The sequence below is a fragment of the Engystomops pustulosus genome, chromosome 1 (genome assembly GCF_040894005.1).
Source record: "Engystomops pustulosus chromosome 1, aEngPut4.maternal, whole genome shotgun sequence".
In the NCBI taxonomy this organism is placed as follows: Eukaryota; Metazoa; Chordata; class Amphibia; order Anura; family Leptodactylidae; genus Engystomops; species Engystomops pustulosus.
The window spans coordinates 76,485,016-76,508,083 of record NC_092411.1 but is presented as its reverse complement, the minus strand read 5'-3'; the positions used below and the strand labels follow the sequence as shown (position 1 = coordinate 76,508,083).

At 41.8% G+C, this 23,068-nt stretch overlaps 1 protein-coding gene across 1 annotated transcript in view; it reads right to left on the bottom strand.

Moving 5' to 3' along the window:
* ULK1 (unc-51 like autophagy activating kinase 1) overlaps positions 1-22,350 on the bottom strand; it is a 67,310-nt gene extending 44,960 nt beyond the window's left edge. Inside the window, exons 1-3 of the mRNA XM_072144419.1 lie at positions 21,759-22,350; positions 19,877-19,969; positions 19,758-19,799 (exon numbers count right to left, since the gene is read on the bottom strand). Coding sequence (XP_072000520.1) covers positions 19,758-19,799; positions 19,877-19,969; positions 21,759-21,848 — 225 coding nt within the window. The 5' untranslated portion in view covers positions 21,849-22,350. The remainder of the gene's footprint in view (positions 1-19,757; positions 19,800-19,876; positions 19,970-21,758) is intronic.
* Positions 22,351-23,068: the final 718 nt, after the last annotated feature.

Sequence of the window (23,068 nt, the reverse complement as noted above, 5' to 3'; positions counted from 1 at the left end):
AAACGCTAGGGAACGTGCGACCACACCCGAAGACTGTCTTTATCGCTCATATGCACAAATCAGAGATCTGCTTCATTTTTTTTTAGAAAAGCACAAGAACGTTTCGACCGGTGGAGAGATTTATCAGAAGTGTCTGAGAGCAAAACTGTTCTAGTTGCTTGCGGCAACCAATCAGAGCTCAGCTTCCATTTTTTTTAAACTGCTGCAGGAAAATGAAAGCGGCGCTCAGGTTGATTAATAAAGTCTAAAAATTATCCACCAAACCTTTTATTTTACAAATTGTGTGAAAAAAAACAGGAGCAATAAAAGCGACGCTGTATACATCGTAGATGTGATTAATTTACTCGTAAAAGTAATGACTCTAAGAGGAAACCATCACTAGTGACACAAAGTCTGCCCGGCAACAGGCCTGGGAGCCCCTCCCCCCTCCCCCAGCTGCCTGCTACTGATAAGGAGCCGCTGCAGGCCATCTGCTCATGAAAGGACCGTGTAGGCTGCTTCTCTTCTATTTAGATAGGGACAAAGGTTTGGTCTCATTTCACCCTCCTTCATTTCCCTATGAATGAAGGGTAGACAGATACACAAGGCACCTGCAGAACACAAAGATTTACCACACATACTCATATAGAAAAGGCTGCGACATCCAGCGCCACCTCATGTAACAGCACACGTCTTCTCAATGCTGCTAAATATGCAACAAGTCACCAATGTTATATACTAGACCTAATATTGGAATAATATACACATTCTCACATAAAGCTCCTAAAATCAACACAAAAATTATCTCAGAGGGGACATTTACTGTATCCTTTGCCTGGTTTACTGAGACACAATAAAGACCCAAGACACAACATATTCTTACTTTTATTCATGGCATTTTCATATATTTTTTAAATTATTACTAGATATTAATGTAAATTGCAGCTATATGTAATAAGGCTAGAATGGAAATCTTTCTAAGATTAAATGTAACTTCACAGAGAACAGAGGATGTAATAAAAGGCTTATGCCAGTAATATCATGTTATCACCTACCCACCGTCCATTCTGCTGTATGGCAATGGCATATTAACAAACTTGTAATACTTCTAAAATGGAAAAGAGTAATACCAATATATAATCCCATATGTTATCTATACAATTCCTACATCTTACATTAACCAAATTGGACTGGCAAAAAGCATATTAATCCTACACAAAAAACGCCAGACTTCAAACAAATTGTGCAAAAATATGAATAGACTTTTACTAATTCTCGTCCAAAATTAAGTGGAAGGACAGACATTGTACTGAAGAAAGACACCGGAACCATCCGGGTGACACTGACGTAGCAGAGCACATACCGGTATATAATCGGAACAGAGATTTCATTTATGTACAAATGTATAATTCCATTTCCATAACCTATTAAAAATTAAATTCATACAATAATAGCTGAAGTGCATTAGTAATATGAATCTTAGTGGCTGGATATATTCCAACATTCACAAACAGACCACATTGGACAGTAAGTCACCCTGCAGATTCCATAAGGTTAGGGGCGACTTTCATATTCTATAAATAAATGTACAAAAGCCATATACAGGCAGTCCCCGGGTTACATACAAGATAGGGTCTGTAGGTTTGTTCTTAAGTTGAATTTGTATGTAAGTCGGAACTGTATATTTTATCATTGTAATCCCAGCCAGAACTTTTTTGGTCTCTGTGACAATTGGATTTTAAAAATGTTGGGTTGTCATAAGAATCAATATTAACACTAAATCTTCATTATAGACACCTGTGATAACTGTTACAGCTGATTATTGTAGCCTAGGACTAAGTACAATAAATTACCAATATCCATTGGTCCGTTTGTAACTATGGGTCGTATGTAAGTCGAGTGTTCTTAAGTAGGGGACCGCCTTTAAAGTGCATCATACCTGCGTTTGAAATTACCAGCGACGATGAATGACACCACCCCAGACGAAGGCAGCGTGCCAGAACGGACGTTGGGGTCTTAGGTCATCTGTGTAATTTCAACGCAGGTATGATACACTTTATATGACTTTTGTACATTTATTTATAGAATATAAAAGTCGCCCCTAACCATATGGAAGCTGCAGGGTGACTTACTGTCCAATGTGGACTGTTTGTGAATGTTGGAATATATCCAGCCACTAAGATTCATATTACTAATGCATTTTAGCTATTATTGTATGAATTAAATTTTTAATGGGTTATGGAAATGGAATTATACATTTGTACATAAATGAAATCTCTGCTCTGATAATATACCGGTATGTGCTCTGCTATGTCAGTGTCTCCCGGATGGATCTGGGTCTTTCTCCAGTACAATGTACATGTTTTTAATAGGATTTATACGACAATGGCATAGAGTAGGGCAATGCTCAGCTATCTCCAGCAGTTTATGGCGCAACAGTGAACATGTATGATCACCACTCAACTTCTCCTAGTTGTGGTCCTGGTGTTGGCGAGGGAACAGGGGGATATGACCTAAGTTTGAACAATCAGTGTGGCTACCAGAGGTTGGGCCGATACCACCAATCTAGCAGTATCCACCTATCTAGAGGAAGTGATGTTACAGGAGTACTTCTTGAAGAGTCCAATATAAACCTTTCCAGCTCTTTTTAGTGTATCCAATCCAAGATTCTTGCATCTATAATCCACCAAGTTGAAAACCAAAATTACATAGCATGCAGTGACTAGAGTCAGTATAAATTGACTTTATCCGAGGTTACTTATGGATAGGGGTTATTTAAAGAACAGAAAGATATGATCACCTATCTATCATCATCTATTTTAGAGCCGAGTGTTGCAATGTTCTACGTCTAATGTCTGTCACGTGATATGTGTTTACCAGTGTGACAGCACGCTATCATAAATAGAGTCTGTTTCTTGCTTTTATATCAGTTTTTCTCCACTAGGTATCCTTGACCGGATTTGTTGTGTCAGGTTTAAATCCCACCATATGTAATGCAGACTGGCCATTTTCTCCATGAAGACCAACCCCATATTGTCTCTTCTTGGTGGTCATCTCAAAATCTTGTTTATGCATAATTTACATGTTGTGATCCATTTCCTTAAACTTGAAAACATTATAATATATTTTAGTCTATTTGTTTCCTGCCCACAATCTGCTGTTCCCTGGCAGATCCCGCGGTACGTTTTACTAATCCTACGCCATCGGGTAAATATACATGAACAGCATCTGGTCCCCTCTTTCTCTAGTGAAGACCAGGCATGTCTGGTCAGCAGACTTGGCTGCAGGAAAGCTTGTCTGCTGGCAAGGCCTATTAAAATGTTGGAAACATCAGTGACAGAGGGTGCGGGGTGACCTAGTAAATAATAAAGAACAATAACATGAACTTGGTAATCTGCTAAATTTTCAGTGTTGCAATAACTTAACACATGATCACAAATAACTGGGATATAGTGTTAGATATAGGCCATAGATCTGGTTCCCAGCAAACCTCAGCACTCAAGCTGTTGTCAAACTTTCAGTATGTGCACTTGCTTGGCACTCTGAACTTCAATAGAAGACAATGGGTGGGATGCTATCCCTTCCTAGATGAATCAAACCTACCAAATGGCTTAGTGGTTAGTATTACAGCCTTGCAGCACTGGAAACCAGTGTTCAAGTCCCAGGGTCAACATCTGCAAAGAGTTTGTATGTTCTCTCCGTGTCTGCGTGCTTTCCTCTGGGTTCTCCGGTTTCCTCCCACACTCCAAAAACATACTGGTAGGTTGATTAGATTGTGAGCCCCATAGGGGCAGGGAACGATTTGGCAAAAACTCTGTGCATAATCTGTGTACGCTATATAAATAAAGGAATTATTATTATTACCTACAGAAGTCTACAAGATTTGATATAGATGCTAAAGAAAGAGAATATGTGCGAGTGTTAATGCAGTGTTAACAAACGCAATGTTGACAGCAATGTAATTAGGCAAATCTCCTCTTCTCAGCTGTTGTATTGTGTTTGAAAATGCATGCGTTAACGGCAAGTGTGAACGCGCCCTAACGATATCAATCACAGTCAGTCCAACAATAACTGACAGTCACTCCAACAATAATCAGTGGTGTCGACCATCGAAATCTATAATATATCCTTTAAAAAATGGGCGTGCTACAAGTATGGTACTTCCTAAAATTCAGCAAGACACTGTATAAACTGCTACAGTTAAAAAAAACAAACAAAAAAAAACCTAATAAAATATTTTAATAGTCTACCATCACAAATGCATGAGAGATTTTACAGTTTATCCGGCAGAAACTCACTGCAATAACTGTGCTACAGTAAATATGGTCCAGTTAGTAGTTTTCTCAGGGTTTTTGATGCAAGCAATGCCGACGTAAACTGTGCCTTCAATCCCATGTGAGGTTCGTAGATGATGTATTATAGATAATCCGAGCTGATGGGATATGTAGCACAGAGCATTCAGCTTCTTCTCAGTAACAAGAACAAAGCCAATTAATTTACAGATCAGACAGGAGACTGATGTTACCCATGCACCCATAAGCAGCACCTGTAACCTTACATCACCTCCGTCCTAAGCCGGGCATCTGCTCCAGGGGACTGAAATCTATTCAGCTGTAACAACTCAATCTCACACAATAAGAATGTGTGACCAGTGGATGACCGTTTCACCCTATGAAAACCGTCAGGCCTGGCTTCACAATGGGGATTTAGAAACCCATTCACACTAGCATGCAGAGGTCACATCAAATATCAATGTGTGGTATCAGTATCTACTAAATGAAGTCAGAAGAAAGACACACTTATAGTCCATCTCACTGTATTATAGCTTCAGTAGAGTATAGTAGGGGATCAGTTTTTAGTATCAGTAATGTCCAGATGATGTGATATAAATATGACGAGTATCACTCCTCCACCGCATGTAGTTATTATGACCGGAGAGAGGTGATTTAACATGTTGAGTCATGTTGAAATTCAACATAATGGTCCGGATATATCATTATGTCTGCACCAGTTTTTTGTCTCAAGTTTTCTCCAGAAAAAGTGTCTTTGGAGTTGGCACGTGTATCTATCAAGGGTTAGCGACCTTTGTGTTGCGGCTGCATTTGGTCCGACACTTTAAAAAACTGTGCACCTACAGGGGCTCCATATTTATTACTGCTATTCCACACAATCGTGCCACAACAGCATGAAGCAAAGTGCACCACAAAATAAAAAAAGTGCAGCTGTGTCACATCCTGAAAACGGACCGAATCAACTATGAGTGTGCGCCACTATTGGATTATCTTGCACAACCTGCACATGAGGCAAACTGTAGTCATACTTTTTTTGCTCAAGTGTAGATGAGTATAAAAGGGGAAACAGGGTATATCTTTTGGTAAAAGAAAATTTTAAGAGATGGGACATCCCCTTTTGGTAGGATCTGTTCTTCTTGAAGCTTCTTATGCTCTTGTTTTTAAGCTTTTCTAAATTATGCAAATGAGCCTAAGGGGCTCAATTCCCCATTAACACCTGTAGAGACCAGAGCTCTTCTAGGTACAACTGTATTGGGGACGCTCAAATTGTGGCTAGATCACAGCCCCCATATAGAGGTCTATGACACCCAGTCATGGTTCAGTGAGAACACAGCATCTCACCGCACCATGACAGAACCGGAAGGCTGAACTGCTAAATATACAGGAGGTCATTTATTTGGACCGATTTATGCTCCACTTCCTATGGAGAGGGGTAAGCCCCCTTCCTTCTCCACACAGCCATGTGCTATGCCCGGGTTACTGCCCACTGAACTAAATGGTCGTGTGCACGAAGGCTAAATGCTCTACTTTATGAAATATGCTGGAACTTGACATTTGTAAAGTACTATTGGTATAATCACAATTTACATTTTTGTATAATACAATGTCAAATAAAAGGATAACAACTTCTAATACTAAAATTAGAAATACAACTAGAGAAGATTGTTAGGCACAGCTGCCGACAAGGAAGAGCTGCTTCTTAGTCTGCAAAGCTACTTCTATAATAAATAGGATCTGGGCTACTTAAGTATTCGTTGTGTCTGCTCTGATGTTTGATGTGAATTACAGCTGACCTAAATCCTCTTGCTTGTCCTCATGCTACCCGCTCTTTGGAACCAAAACAAGGTCAGTCTTGCCAGTCAAATCCTGCAAGGTAGAGCTGGGACACAGGTGCCATAAGGATACCTAGGAGCTCTTTGATAACAGCTATCTGAGTTACATATACAAAGTGTCTACACCAGACAAGTCCTGCCATTGTGTTGTACAGACACATGTTCTTGCAGAAAACAGACCATGACCTATTGCTCAAGCATTCCTTATAGAGGAGCACAAGAAAGTCTATAGCTAGCTGTGTACACGATTGACAGGGAGCACTCTATCTGGATTTATTAAGATCAATTAAGAACTGGGTTAAAGGGGTTTTCCCACAAAGCAAAGTTAGGACCTAACTTGCTGATCAGTGGGGGTCTCAGGGCTGAGCCCCCCGCAGATCGCGAAAATGAGGGGTCCATCATAATAACGGAGCAGACGGCAGCGCTAATCTCTATGGAGCTGACAGAGATTGGTGAGCACTGCACTTGGCTTAATGGGAAAACCCCTTTAACATTAAGTTTTGTAGACATGTTCTATATCTCAGTATGTGTTTATACATTGCTATTCTCTAATGCAGAAGATTTTCTTCTTACTAGTCAATGTTGCTGGGAAGCCCTAACTAGGACTACAGCCTAGGTAAGATATGAAATCCCTTAATACTACAGTTTTGTTTAATAGAAATACATTTGGGTCTTAAAATTTAGTAAAATTCAATCTAAGTTGAACAATAACGCACAGCAGATTCCACCATGTCATTATCTACAAGAAAACCAAAATGAAAAGACAATAACCTGATGTTCTAGTTTTTCTGTATGACTTTACCAGTCTTTCCCATTGTTCTAAGCCATAGTATTTGGTTGTAATTATTCACAGGTGGATGTTTTCCACTCTAGATAATCTTCCACATGGACTTGAATAGCCTACAACTTTACAGCCTAATCTACTATAATTATTCAAGTCTATCCTGTATTCCAACTATGTTAAGGGCAATCAGATTCACTGATGGTAGATGATTAGTACTCAGCTCCCCATTTCGTCCCCCTGTACTGTAATCTGCGCTCGTTATGTACTGGAAGGCTGGATTTGCAAGAAAATCACTTTTTTACAATATTCAAATTAGGCTGAGGCGCTTTACAGAGTCCCTCTCGGCTCAGCAGGGATTTAATTTATGCAGACTCCCTCTCCTGCATAGTTCCGCCTGGTACAGCCATGGGTGGCATCATTGGCGCTCACCAACATCTGCAAGTGGTACCAGGTGAGACAATGCAGGATCGGAAGTGTGTGTGTGTGGGGGAGGTGCATAAATTAAATCCTAGGGGGCCAAGAGAAGGTCTGCTGAGCACCTTAGCTTAATATGAATAGTTTAAAAGTGTTTTTCTTCCAAATGCGGTCGTTCTACCACATAACAGACACAGATTACAACACAGGGGGACGAAAAGGGGAGGTAAGTACTAATCATCTGCCGCCAGTGAATCTGATAACAGATGTCCTTTAACCCCTTAAGGACGGAGGGTTTTCCGGCTCATTTCTCGCTCTCCAACTTCAAAAATCCATAACTTTTTCATTTTTACGTGTACAGACCTGTGTGAGGGCTTATTTTGTGCGTAACAAATTTTACTTTCCCGTAATGTTATTTATTTTAACATGCCGTGTACTGCGAAGCTGAAAAAAAATTCCAAATGTGGAAAAATTGAAAAAAAACCGCACGTGCGTCACGTTCTTGTGGGCTCAGTTTTTACGACTTTCACTCTTCGCTCCAAATAACACGCCTACTTTATTCTTTGGTTCGGTGCGATCGCGGTGATACCAAATTTATATAGGTTTTATTGTGTTTTAATACATTTTCAAAAATTAAACGAATGTGTACAAAAAAGAAAAAAAAATTTTTGCCATCTTCTGACGCTAATAACTTTTTCATACTTTGGCGCACGGAAATGTGTGAGGGGTAATTTTTTGCGAAATGAGGCGACGTTTTCATTGCTACCATTTTGAGGTCTGTGCGACATTTTGATCATTTTTTATTTCATTTTTTATGTTATGTAAAAAGGTGTAAAAGTCGCATTTCGGACATTTGGGCGCCATTTCCCGCCTCGGAGGTCACCGCCGGCCGTAACCGTTTTTATATTTTGATAGATCGGGCATTTTGGGACGTGGCGATACCTAATGTGTCTGTGATTTTTACTGTTTGTTATGTTTTATATCCGTTCTAGGGAAAGGGGGGTGATTTGAACTTTTAATATTTTATTAATTTTTTTTATTTTTTAAACTTTTTTTTTTCTTTTTTTTTTCACTATTTTTTAGACCATCTAGGGTACAATAACCCTAGATGATCAGATCGCTCCTACCATATACTGCAATACTACAGTATTGCAATATATGGCGTTTTTGCAGGTCTTACATTACAATGAGCCACTGGCTCATTGTAACGAACCTGCATAAACCATGTAGCCTCGTGTCAAGAGAAGACCCGAGGCTACCATGGTAACCGATCGCCGCCCCCCGATGACGTTCGGGGGCGTGGCGATCGAAAAAAAGATGGCGGCGCCCGCGCGCCGCCGTCTTTTAAACGCCGCCCGCGACTTTGCGGGCGGCGTTTAGAGGGTTAATAGCCGCGATCGGTGCAAGCACCGACCGCGGTTATTAGCGGTGGGGGTTTTGTGCAAAATGCAAAAACCCCCACCTCTGTATGAAGAGGACTCAGCCCGTGAGCCCTCTTCATACATCCCTTATACCTCTGCGCCGTAGAGCTACGGCGCAGAGCGTTAAGGGGTTAAATAATCCTTCCCAGACTATTGGCAGCACCGATTCCTTCCCTTCTGGTCATTGCCAAACTATCAAAACGTCTGCTTTTATAGAGATGGTCACACATGCTGATGATCAATTACCCAAGGGGATTTGCTTAGGAGCACTTGGCAATTGATTGCAATGAAATTATTATTTTTCTTTTTTTTTTTTTTTTTTTTTTTATAAAAGCTTTACTTCTGACCCTTTGGCTTTACAATTGGTCCATTCACTAAGGTTGTATTCATTCATGCTGCATCAGCAGCAAAACTTAAGGATGTGATAGATCAGGGGACAGTCTTAATCAATGATGTCCAGAAGTGGCTGTTATCTGTTACACATACAACTTATATGGCTCTGTGTGTACTTTATGTGTACAATCCACTATACACAAGGAGAGCAGATGAAGCAACAATATGGCGGATGGAAAGCCATTATTGATGCTACCTTCTGACATTTATTAAGGGCATAGAAGAACTACTAAAAGTTTAAAATATTTTTAATAATTTCTTGTATTATTGCATTAATACTAATGAATCATTAACTGTTAACATTTTCAGAAAGCCCGACTTGTGTGGAGAAAATTCTCTAATGGGAGGAGCCCAGGTTGTTCACCTGCGGCAGAGGGTCACTGGGGTCAGGTGTATGAAGCAGCTGTCACCTGATACTAAGCAATATCCCAGCTGCTATTTATTTCGGTCAAGGACAGCCCTGTGTCAGCAGGTCCATGGAGGGAATAATCAGAGATGTTCATTCAGGGTGCGTCCACAAGTTCAGTTATTCACATGCAGTTTTTTAAGCCAAAAGCAGGTGTGGATTATAATGGGTGAGAACTTATCATCAAGAAGTGCTGCTCCTCCATCAAAAACTGCATCTGAAAAACTGAACGTGTGGATGCACCCTAAGAATTATCAATCAGCCTTAAAGGTTGATTGAGCTGGTGCATGGTATTTGTGGGTTATAAGTGGCATTTTAAAGTGGTAGGTTTCCTTTACAATTCCTGCTAATAAAAGGAAATAGTACTTACACAATTCTTTAAGTTATAAAATGTCAGCCTCACTCTTAAAGGGCACTTAAAGGACACCTGTCATCAGGTCTGTGTCACTAGTCCTGTCACTACTACCTGTTGGAGCAGCTCACAAGGATCCATCCCAGCCTTTATCTAGTTATTTCATACATTATTCATTGTAAAATCATCTATTCTTTATTATGTAAATGAGGCTGGTCACATGGTCAGAGGCAGTGATGTCACCCCTGTCACCCCTCCCCTTGCTCATGTCTGTGTGTAATGTATAGTAAAGCATGGCTAGTGTGTACTGCATCTGCTGACATGCTGCATCCTCCCAATACACAGGTGAGAGACACAGACATCAGCTACACATGAATCTGACATGTTCTGCTGTAACATGGCTGCCTGGAGCTGCTGTATCTCTCCTATACACACACACATGCACACACAGGCTGCAGGGGGCGTGGCCACCAGCACCAGGAAGCACATCATTATACAGCCTCACACCATTATACAGGCTGTCAGTCATGCACTGGGGGTGTGGCTGTGCCTCCCACTCATGAATAGAGTGGACAGCTTGAATATGCTAATGCTTCATTGGACATTTCACAGGTCATTTGCATACAGCTTTAGGACCTCATTGCTTAGGTTTACAGGCATGTAGAGGGACAATGAAGGGATAGAGGCAATGCTCTCTAATGGCAGTTTATGAAAATATATTTAGTTTAGGGGGGTTATTTTGCATGACGGGTTCTCTTTAAAGTTTTAAAAGGGTTATCCGGGTTTTTGACAAATCTTTTAAACCATGGTGCCACCTGTTACTACTGGTATCATGACTGGCCTCTGTATACAAACATAGTCTGGCAAGAAAAGGGAATAGGGAGGAGCAGCACAATGAAAAAAAACAAATTAAGATTTGTGGTGGGTGCAAGCTTCTAAAGGATCCGACTCCAAATTCCATAGGTAACCAAGATTCAAAACAGGGAAGCAGCACTCCGTGAAAAAAATCAGTGTTTTATTTCGCCAGTGGGCAGATGCCCACTGGCGAAATAAAACACAGATTTTTTCACGGAGTGCTGCTTCCCTGTTTTGAAACATAGTCTGGCAGTAACAAGTGGTACTGTCGAACAGAAGCTCTAGAGAAAGTGAGTATAAGCTGAATGGCACTCATACTCATGATTGGCTGAATGGCACTTCCTGTGTTTAAAACATGACCAGGAAGTAAAGGCGAGTAGGAACAGAAAAAAAGCTGTGCCAGGGATCGGGGCTTCTCCAGACAATTCTAGTGACACAGAAACACTATGGACATGGCAGCTGTAACATAGTGATATTACTATAGTAGTTCCTTTTCAACTGAATTGCAGTTAATTGTAAAATATTAATAGTCCATATAGGTGTCAGTGCTCTAAAGCAGAAAACACTTATAGGTGCTGCAAAGCCTTAGTTTTGACTCAGTACTCAAAAAGAGTTTACATATAAAAGGGTATACATATAATAGGATGCCAGCTATGTATGAGGGAGAACCACGTCCAAGTATATGGGAAACATCTATTTTAAGTCTATGACCACCTTCATTCTGCATTGGGCACATGACCTGAGCTATCCAAGAATAAATGTTGGCAGTCAACCCCATCTGAAACACTGTGACTTTTTCTATGGAAATCCCTACAAACAAACCTGTGGCTTTCATCTTAAAGAGCCACTTAAACATAATTTTACCAAAGTATGTTGGCATGTGGTTCAGCCTGACGGAAGTCATCGTCATCTTGACTTCCTTCCAAATCATGTATGATATGTGACGTTCATGTTCAACTCTACAAGCTCAGCTGGTTTTCGCATTTTGTTCCATGAGCATATAAATTGATTTTGGCAACAAAGCCATGCAGGATATGATAGGATGAGCAACAGCTGAAGAATTGTAGATTTCATAGCATAGTGGTGACACTAACATGAGTCATTAGGTAAAATATAACGTCTTAATAACACCCTATAATTCACCTGTTGTCAACAACTCTGGGTTATCCTGACAGATGGCACATGAATGGATAGATAGCCCAGCCTGTAATACACAATGTCTTTGTTTTCTATGGACTCTTTAGTCACATAATTAACCACCTCACAACTATACAAGCAGTGATATATATGGCCATACATATTTGATGAACATCGGCAGGACCCCCTGATTCTGACCATCTAGTATATATGGGGGTCTTGGGACATCTCTGTTCATGAAATGGGTAGAGGATTTCAACTCCCCCATTCTTTTGTTGTGCAGGAGATAATCCACTACTAGGGGAATCTGTCTGTGTCTTTCTCACCTCCCCCAGAGAGCAAATGTGTAAGAGGGAGTCCAGCAACAGCTATCTAACGTATGTTCTGTTAAAGGTAAAAACCGATATTATGGCTTCAGCTGATACTGCATTTGGATCATCTATTTACTAGAGTCTCTTCATTAAATGTACCACAATGTGGCTTAATTTACTCATAATGGGGCAGATTTACTTACCCGGTCCGTTCGCGATCCAGCGGCGCGTTCTCTGCGGTGGATTCGGGTCCGGCCGGGATTCACTAAGGTAGTTCCTCCGCCGTCCACCAGGTGGCGCTGCTGCGATGAAGTTCCCCAGAGGCACGCTGGAATGCCCTGAAATTCACCGGCCTATACCTGGTGAAGGTAAGTGTAATTTTCGCGCCACATTTTTTTTCTTAAATGCGGCGGTTTTTCCGAATCCGTCGGGTTTTCGTTTGGCCACGCCCCCCGATTTCCGTCGCGTGCATGCCAGCGCCGATGCGCCACAATCCTGGGGCAATTCAGGTACAATCGGCGCAAATCGGAAATATTCGGGTAACACGTCGGGAAAACGTGAATCGGGCCCTTAGTAAATGACCCCCAATGTGTCCAATATTACAATATAATTCCAGGGGTTTTCAAGTAATGTATGCAGGTAGAAGGTTATTCGTCTTCAAGAGAGAAGATCAAATATTGGTAAAAAGGTCAAACAAGACGGAGGAGCAGGAGGCAGTTTGTATAACTATGATGAGAGGTCCCAGTAGGAACCACACATTTACTTGTTTCTTTGACTGCTTTAGTTATTCCACACACCTACTCATGTGCTCAAATCTGAAATATTAACTTATCATATTTCTTTCACATATCACGAAGCCCTAAGTATACCAGAACATCTCTAATAACCTGAGATGCAATGAGTATCTGTCTCTAATGTTATCAGGGAAAAATGACCTATTATGCTATAAAAAGTAACAGTATTCAGGCAGATGCTTGCAGTCATGGGTTTCTTAGAAAGGACGGTCAGGAGATGTACTGTGCATGGCAAGGAGCCATTAATAGTCACTTTGAGGATTCATGCCCTGCACTACCAGTGAACCACCACACTGTCACCACTTCTAGCAGATGGCATGACTGCTCTTTCTTGGTACTTGTCAATTTCCAGTGTCCAGGTCTATATTTACTACATTGGAAAACATAGCTCATGCTTCAGTTAGGTTTATATGACTTTTGTTTCTTTCATTCTGTTATTTATAACCATAGATGCCACATTGTTCCAGAACAACCCTTTTCTCAGAACTGTAACATCCAATATACTGTGTGTCAATCATTACCTAAAGAACCACTAACCCAAATTCTGTCTTCGATCCTGCTGACATTATAGACAACCACTGCCTACAAGAAACAGCCGATTCACCTGAACCGGCCAGCAGGATTTTATGTTACAAAATCACATATTTTCCTAGAAACAAGAACATTCCCAAAGTCAACTGATAATGAGTAAATGTTTTGCCATAGACGAGTCCATCTTAAAATAAAAGTCTGGTCAGAAACCTAAAAACAATACAAGAGCGATAATGACCTGCTTCTTAATTCTGTCCGATCTTAATCCCCCACAGCTTTTTAGCTCAGCTTTATCAGAGGAAGGCTGCGATTTGGGACTACTATTTAGACACAGTGCCAACAGAAGAGTCTAAGACTTACATCTTGTGCTGTGAATTGGCCTGGTGCCCTTACCTTCCCCCAAGGGTAATGGGCAGTGATTTCTGAGGGAAGCCAGAATTGTAGCTGCTATTTGGAGGAACCAATACCCCCTGGAGCACTCGCAGATTAATTTCCAGTTCCATAATGGGGCTAGTAATGGTATAGAAGATATTTTATACAAAATCTGGACTATCAGGGTGCTCACTATATCCGTAGATAATATATTCCATACTGTAGCTAGATTTATCCTGTCACAACAACTACAGTATTGCTTTTGCAGTAAGTAACCTGAATTTGCCATGGAACTGACCATGACTGACGAATATATGGCAAGTAACTGAGGTGAAACTGTATAATCCCAAACAAGTCTGGAAATAAAAAATCTTCACTGATCTACTAATAGAGTAGTAAATGTCTACATCAGGAACTTGTATAAAACCTGGAGTAAGGCAGGGAAGCTGCAGAGTTAAGGTTATAGAGCCATGATCTGCTGTCATGGTGGTACAGGGAATGCAGGGCAGTCTACATATAACCTCAGCCCTTCCCAGCAAAGATTTTTCCTAGATTAATAGTGATTCACTGTAAAAACACCAAAGAAAGTAAGAACTCCCTAAGATGACTCATGACGTTATTCACATGCCGGTCCACATGTCCTGATGTAACATATGACAGTCATTGCATAATAAGACCAGGTCCAGAGCAAATCTTACCTATATGAGACACCAAGCATCAATGTGATGTCATTTGTACCATAGCTGAGGTCTAATGTCACTTCCTTTTTACTGATGTGCCTAATGTTAATTACAGAACAGCTGTCCTCTACCCATACTGTTCATACACTACTTTGTGTAAGGCATGCATTCACACAACAGTTTGAGGGATGTATCTGGCTGTAAATTTGCGTCTGGCAATGGCGTCTGGGTTCTGTACGGTGAGCACAACGCGTGCCGTTCCCTACAATAACGACAGAGCATGCTGTGTGGCACAATTTCCTATGGAGAGGGGAGGGGTGAGAAGCGCTTATCCCTCCTCCTCTGCAGTGCACCTCCTGTATACCCACCCGGCATACGTTATGTTACGTCTGTGTAAACGTAGCCTTAGAGATAGATACACCAGATATAAATATCCTCCCTGTTCTGTTCAGACTACATAGTCATTTATTTTGTGAGCTGAACGGCCTGTTGGTTCATCAGGTCCCCGTACACATTAGAAAATTGAATCAAAATCCAAAGTTATTGGGTGAAATATAACAATGAACAACTATCTGAGCCAACACATCATTCCTTATTCCATAACATCGATCCTTATGCTAGGACCTAAATTTTAGATCAGCGGGAACAACCAACAATTCCTCTCATCAGGTGTTTAAAGAGACTGCAGGTTTCAGTAAGCGATGCAGTCTCTGTGCTCTTTACCAGGCACAATGCCACATGCTGTATCTGCTGAGTCTGACCCATAAATCTGAGAGGGAGGGAGATGAAACAAAGACATTTCATCCATGAATGTGATGTGAGGCGTCTGACAATGGAAATTCAGGTGATTGATACTTTACTCCAGGTAAACCCCTAAAGCAAGCTGACAACTAGTTTAATGATCAGGAACAGATACTTTTACTGTTTATGTAGCATTTCCAGTTGTCAGGAAGAAGATTGGAAACAGCACGGTGGGACATTTTACTGCTGTAGCAGCACAGGGGATGATACTATGTTTCTCTCTGCTACAGTTCAGAGAATAGTATCTACTACTAATAGCCTTCATCTGTTTGGGTAGTTTACATAGCATTAACACCTAAGTACAAAGTGCAGGATGGTATAGACTTCTGAATGGATTGAATAACACATCATAGTGAAGGAAGCAAAGGTTAGTAAGATAAAACACCCATTAGATAATGTTAAATTGTTATATTACTTTAAACTTGTATGTAAATGTAATGCTATATCCTGCCACATGGTGCCTATATCTGCAGAAATGATTCTGGGACATAGTGTGGAGGTGATATCACAAGGCAAACATTTTCAACAAAAGCATTTACATATAAAAGTTTGCGACTAGAGGGGAAATAGACAGAAAGTAGAATATATAACTACAGAATACATCACTCTCATTGGCTTCTATTGGCAGAGGCACTTATTTTGATCTATCTGACCATCATCCATAAAAATACAATAGGAGGTGTTACAATGCCAATAAAGAACTTGAAGAGATGCAATGTATATTAGATTGGGTGTGCCTATTGAATGACTCTTCTGGAACCAATTTAACCAACCTCAAACTGCATAATAAACACTTCCAGCTACCTATGTGTCAGCAGAATACAGGCAACATGTAGACAAAGCCTGTACATGTGTAAATGAAGACTAAGGGTTTGTTAGAAAGTACTGGTATTAACTGGCAATGACTCGACGGGTAAGAATCATTGAAATACTTGTTTTAAATAAATATTCCATATATGAAACTTTGAAATATATTTTATTTCCTCTCATTGGACTCGTCCTGCTGGCTCAGTTCACTGCTCAAATCTGTTCTTAGTATAAAGCATACAAATACAGAATCTGCTAATCACTTAGGGCTCATTCAACGGCTGTTAAGTGCGCCATGATCTGGTCGCTGGATTTTGAGGGCCACTCATCTGCCTATGGAGTGAGGAAGGGTGAAGAGCGCACATCCCTCTTGGCCCTGTGCTTGCCTGGGATCTGGTCCGGGTGAGCACACGGCCATTGGAATGAGCCGTTTACTGTCCTCTGATGCAGAATGTCTTTGTTTCTAGTATCTACCTTTTGTACCCTCCTCCATAAACATATGAAGTGAAGTATGTCCTCAGTAAAGACAGATCTGAGCAATAAACTAAGTTCATTTAGACCTTCATTCCATTCCATTCACTGAAATGATAACAGAAGTCTAAGGGATCTAATTGTCCATTGGTTTCCATGGAGTTTTAATGACTTCCATTAGTGTCCGTTTGCACCAATCCAATTAGGCTTCCGTTATGTGAGATGATAAAAAAATTGTGCTGCAGTTTCTATTCAATTTTCCACTCCTATAATAAAAGCACTAATGGAAGTGGTGCAAATGGACACAAATGGAAGCTGCTATAAGTCCAATAAAACCAATGTGCCTTATAAAAGATTAGTTAGACTTTCTGTTACCCTGGTAAACTTTCTTTTATGTGGCCAACCCCTTTAAGCAGCTATTCAACTGCTATATCATCTAGAAACAGCTGCAATTATTACTGCTGTCCAAAATAAGAAAACCATGGCTGCTTATAAAGCTTCCAACACAATATCAATTAAAAACGGAGGCTTAGTATTCAGGAAACCAAAGTGAACCCACAATATTGTGTTCCTTTTATAATAATAATATTTATTTACAGTGCCTACAAGTAGTATTCAATCCCCTGCAGATTTAGCTGGTTTGATAAGAAGCAAATAAGTTAGAGCCTTCAAACTTCAAACAAGAGCAGGATTTATTAACAGAAGCATAAATCTTACAAACCAAAAAGTTCTGTTGCTTAGTTATATTTTAATAAATTTTAAACATAAAAGTGTGTGTCAATTATTATTCAACCCCTAGGTTTAATATTTAGTGGAATAACCCTTGTTTTCAATTACAGCTAATAATCGTCTTTTATAAGACCTGATCAGGCCGGCACGGGTCTCTGGAGTTATCTTGACCCACTCCTCCATGCAGATCTTCTCCAAGTTATCTAGGTTCTTTGGGTGTCTCGTGTGGACTTTAATCTTGAGCTCCTTCCACAAGTTTTCAATTGGGTTAAGGTCAGGAGACTGACTAGGCCACTGCAACACCTTGATTTTTTCCCTCTTAAACCAGGCCTTGGTTTTCTTGACTGTGTGCTTTGGGTCTTTGTCTTGTTGGAAGATGAAATGACGACGCATCTTAAGATCCTTGATGGAGGAGCGGAGGTTCTTGGCCAAAATCTCCAAGTAGGCCGTGCTATCCATCTTCCCATGGATGCGGAGCAGATGGCCAGGCCCCTTAGCTGAGAAGCAGCCCCACAGCATGATGCTGCCACCACCATGCTTGACTGTAGGGATGGTATTCTTGGGGTCATATGCAGTGCTATCCAGTCTCCAAACGTCACGTGTGTGGTTGGCACCAAAGGTCTCGATCTTGGTCTCATCAGACCAGAGAACCTTGAACCAGTCTGTCTGAGTCCTCCAAGTGATCATGAGCAAACTGTAAACGAGCCTTGACATGACGCTTTGAAAGTAAAGGTACCTTACGTGCTCGTCTGGAACGGAGACCATTGCGGTGGAGTGCGTTACTTATGGTATTGACTGAAACCAATGTCCCCACTGCCATGAGATCTTCCCGGAGCTCCTTCCTTGTTGTCCTTGGGTTAGCCTTGACTCTTCGGACAAGCCTGGCCTCGGCACAGGAGGAAACTTTCAAAGGCTGTCCAGGCCATGGAAGGCTAACAGTAGTTCCATAAACCTTCCACTTCCGGATGATGCTCCCAACAGTAGAGACAGGTAGGCCCAACTCCTTGGAAAGGGTTTTGTACCCCTTGCCAGCCTTGTGACCCTCCACAATCTTGTCTCTAGTGGACTTGGAATGCTCCTTTGTCTTTCCCATGTTGACCATGTATGAGTGCTGTTCACAAGTTTGGGGAGGGTCTTAAATAGTCAGAAAAGGCTGGAAAAACAGATAATTAATCCAAACATGTGAAGCTCATTGTTCTTTGTGCGTGAACTACTTCTTAATACTTTAGGGGAACCAAACGGAATTCTGGTGGTTTGAGGGGTTGAATAATAATTGACCCATACTTTTATGTTTAATATTTATTAAAATTTAACTGAGCAACATAACTTTTTGGTTTGTAAGATTTATGCATCTGTTAATAAATCCTGCTCTTGTTTGAAGTCTCTAACTTATTTGCTTCTTATCAAACCTGCTAAATCTGCAGGGGGTTGAATACTACTTGTAGGCACTGTAAATAGTGCACACAGATAACACAGCGCAGCACAAAGCTTGTCAAATTGGTCCCTGTTCCCAATGGGGCTTAAGAGTATGTTTTAGAGTGTGGGAGGAAACCGGAGGACCAGGAGGAAACCCACGAAAACACCGAGAACATACAAACCTTTTCTCCTAGTATGCGCCCTGCCTAACCCTGGAAATCTACTGGACTAGTAGTGCACCTGTGTGTGTTCACATGGACTAGGCCTGCTCTTCTCTGAATCTGACACATTAGCTTTGTACAAACAATAACTACACACAGCTAAGCCACAACTAATAGTTCCCAAACCCTAATCAACCCTAACTGCATAGAATCATCCCCAACCTCTAATCCATTGTTTAGAATGATGGCAGAATTCTCTGGGATGACTTAGCAATTCCTCTCATTTTCCACGACTTCTCCGGGACATGAAGAGATTGTACACAAGCTAAACACTTCAAATAATCTACCTGGGACGGGTGCCAGAACAAACAAAAAAAAGGGTTTACATCGCGCACACGTACATGGGTGTTGTAGTTCTCGTATGTGACAAACTGTGCAGTGAACAAGCATAAAGGACTACAACTCCCGAGAGCCTGCGCGCTGCCTGACAGCGGGGCACGGTTTTCTCAGAATTCCGTGACGTAAACAAGCGGCGAACCAATGAAAAGACAGCAAGCTGGAATGTCAACAAACAAGGAGGCGGCCACGTGACAAGGAAGCCGGAGACAGGAGAGAGCAGAGACTGGGGATCTGGACGGGATGAATGACATAAACATGTCCGTACTTATACCGAGGCCGCAAAGCTGTAACTATGACTCCCAGAACGCCAAGAGCCCGCCCCCGCAAGGGCATATTGTAGTTCTAAAGCACATCCACACTAACCACACATGGCCGTAATGATGATGATCTGTTCTGAACAAGTGTAAGGTCATCGCTTACCTGGAAATCATACAGGGCCACAATATTCTCATGTTTCAGTTCCTACAAAGAGAACCGCAGGGGTTAACCACAGAGCATGCGCACAGTGATGTCTGCAGACACACATTACAGTCATTTACCTTTAATATTTTGATCTCCTTCCCTAAAAGAGTCTGAGATTTGGCAAGATTTTTCTTATTGATGCACTTTACAGCAACCTCCAAATCCTGCTTCTGAAAGTACAACACAAGGCACAATAAGTATGTGATGAAAGAACCACATTCCATCACCTCAGTCTGTATGGCCCAACCAGAATGCTGGGAGTTGTAGTATATCAACTGATGAAAAGCCACAGGTTGGGGAGCACCAATAAATATATGAGGACTCACCCTGCATACTCATGGTGTGTACTACCAGCACTGGACTCATTCTGTAGTATACAGTATACATTAGGGTTGCCACTAGTACTGTTCTCATCCTGTATGGTAGACACCGGACTAGAGGTACCACTAGTATATATACACCAATAAACATTAGGGGTATCACTAGTACTCATATTCTATGTAGTATACGGTAACGTTACCACTTGTACTCATCTCATTCTGTGTAGTGTACAGTAGGGGTACCACTAGAACTCATCTCATTCTGTGTAATATACAGTAGGGGTACCACTAGTACTCATCTCATTCTGTGTAATATACAGTAGGGGCACCACTAGTACTCATCTCATTTTGTGTAGTGTACAATAGGGCTACCACTAGTACACATCTTGTTCTGTGTTGTGTACGGTTGGGGTACCACTAGTACTCATCTCATTCTGTGTAGTATACAGTAGGGGTACTACTAGTACTCATCTCATTCTGTGTAGTATACAGTAGGGGTACCACTAGTACTCATCTCATTCTGTGTAATATACAGTAGGGGCACCACTAGTACTCATCTCATTCTGTGTAGTGTACAATAGGGCTACCACTAGTACACATCTTGTTCTGTGTAGTGTACGGTTGGGGTACCACTAGTACTCATCTCATTCTGTGTAGTATACAGTAGGGGTACTACTAGTACTCATCTCATTCTGTGTAGTGTACAATAGGGCTACCACTAGTACACATCTTGTTCTGTGTAGTGTACGGTTGGGGTACCACTAGTACCCATCTCATTCTATGTAGTGTACAATAGGGCTACCTCTAGTACTCATCTCATTCTGTATACAGAGGGCTACCACTAGTAGTTTTCTGTATACAGTTGGGGTACGTTTAGTGCTGTTCTGATTCTGTAAACCAAACAGTATGTAGTAGGGGTATCAGCAGTATTGATCTGCTTCTGTGTATGGTATACACTAGGAGTAAGTCTAGAACTAAACTGATCCTATATATGCCATAGGACATACACGAGAGGTACCATTGTTCCTTGCCCAGACATGCCTAGGCCGGAATTATTGAGGAATTCCTGTGAGCTGGTGAGGACATTGATGGTGTTCCAAATACTAAAGGAAGGATTTGATTTCTGCCTCATGCAGAGCTTCCAAGAATAGGTCTAATCTTAGAAGAGCAGCTAGTTTTATTATACTAATGTCCCTATTAAATTGCAGCCTGTGTCCCATGGGCTCAGGTCATATCCCTGTCACACACATCTGCTGTCATTCCCTGGTATTCAAGTAAAATCACCTTCAAGAAGTGATAAGAGACTCCATGACACTAACGTCTCCTGGTCATCACATTGCAACCAGATCAGAACCAGATCTTCTATCAATATCTCACACACTGGTCACAGAGGGAACACTGACCAATTCTACAATCCTCAAATGTGCATTGGTAAAAGGTCGTTTATCAGATTGTGACATATATTAAGCAATCTCTTCAGATCGGATTTAGGGCATAATACACACTGACACATCCATGAAAGTAAATAATCTTGGTACAATCGGTCACACACCATTCCCCAGATAATGGCTACACTGCAGACATGACTTCCCTGTCCTGGCAGAGATCAGATCGTGTAAACATTGAATATATATATTACCTCTTTGTGTCTGCCTTTAAACACAACAGCAAAGGCTCCATGGCCGATCAGATCCTTTCTGCTGAACTCAAACTTCCCGACCGACTCCATTGTAAATCCCCGGGTCCAGCCGACAGTCGTGCGATAAGGGTCGTGTAGAAGAAGAAGTGATGATTGATGGGTGTAAGGAAGGGTTAACAGATCAAGAGCTGAGGACCAGCTGGAAGAGAAGGGCTGCTCTCCTGTCTACCTCCCTGCTGCTGAGGATCAGGCTCCTGAGGGTCACTTGCATGGGCCGCTGCTCCCAGCACTCCGGTCCTCCCTGCTGCATGTTAGATGCTAGGAGTGGGGGGAATGGAGCTGGGGTGAAGGGGTGACCGGTCCCCTGGAAGGAGAGGAGGAGATCAGGGCCCTCCTTGCTGACATTGGCTGACTGGTGCCATGCTAAGAGCTGATGTGACCTGCAGGAGGCTTTGTTTACAGGCCAGAGCAGGGACTACTGAGAGCGCTGCTGCTGCTGCTGTCCCTGTCACTGCGGGAGGTGATTATAAGGCCCGCAGCCGAGTGCACAGAGCTGTCCTCTGCTTGCCGAGAGCCCTGCGCCTGCGCACCGACTCCCCCAGCAGCCGCTTCCTACTGGGCATGCGCAGCCTGGGTTGCTTTGTTGTGGTTGTGTTGAGGGCTGTGCTGACTAAGCGGCGATAAGGACGGCGCAGACTTGTGGCCGTGATGTATACACTGCACGTCCACACTGGACAACCACATTCCTCATGTGTAGAATAAAATAAATATATGTTATAGCACGGTGCCAAGGTATTGTGCTGTTCTATGGTGATGTATTACCTTTTCTTGTAGTTGGGATATAGTTTCTACTGTTCTTACCTAAAGTGGTGGTAGTGGTGGTTGTAGCCGTGAAGGCGGTGGTAGTGATGGTGGAGTGATGGTAGTTGTTATGATGGGGGTGGTAGTGATGGTTGTGATGGCGGTGGTGTCATTACTGCGATTTTCTTGGGAATGGAGCTCGTATCAGGATAGGATCAGGATATGTTAGAATTAATTTGGGCTGAGCAGTTTGTAAGCTAACATAGTGGAATAGTGCTCATGCATTATAATCCATAGATAAATGGGTAATATTTTTCATTTGGTGGAGGGCTGTACATAGAATGTGGCGCATTGTATATACTTTAATTATCCTATGTGTGTGTGGGGGGGGGGGGGGGCAGTTGATTTTTTGATATCCGCCCTATACTGGTCACAGTACTGGCTACCTGATCACATATTTTAACCCATTCCCAACACGTGCCATAATAGTACGGCGAGGCAGGAAGGTT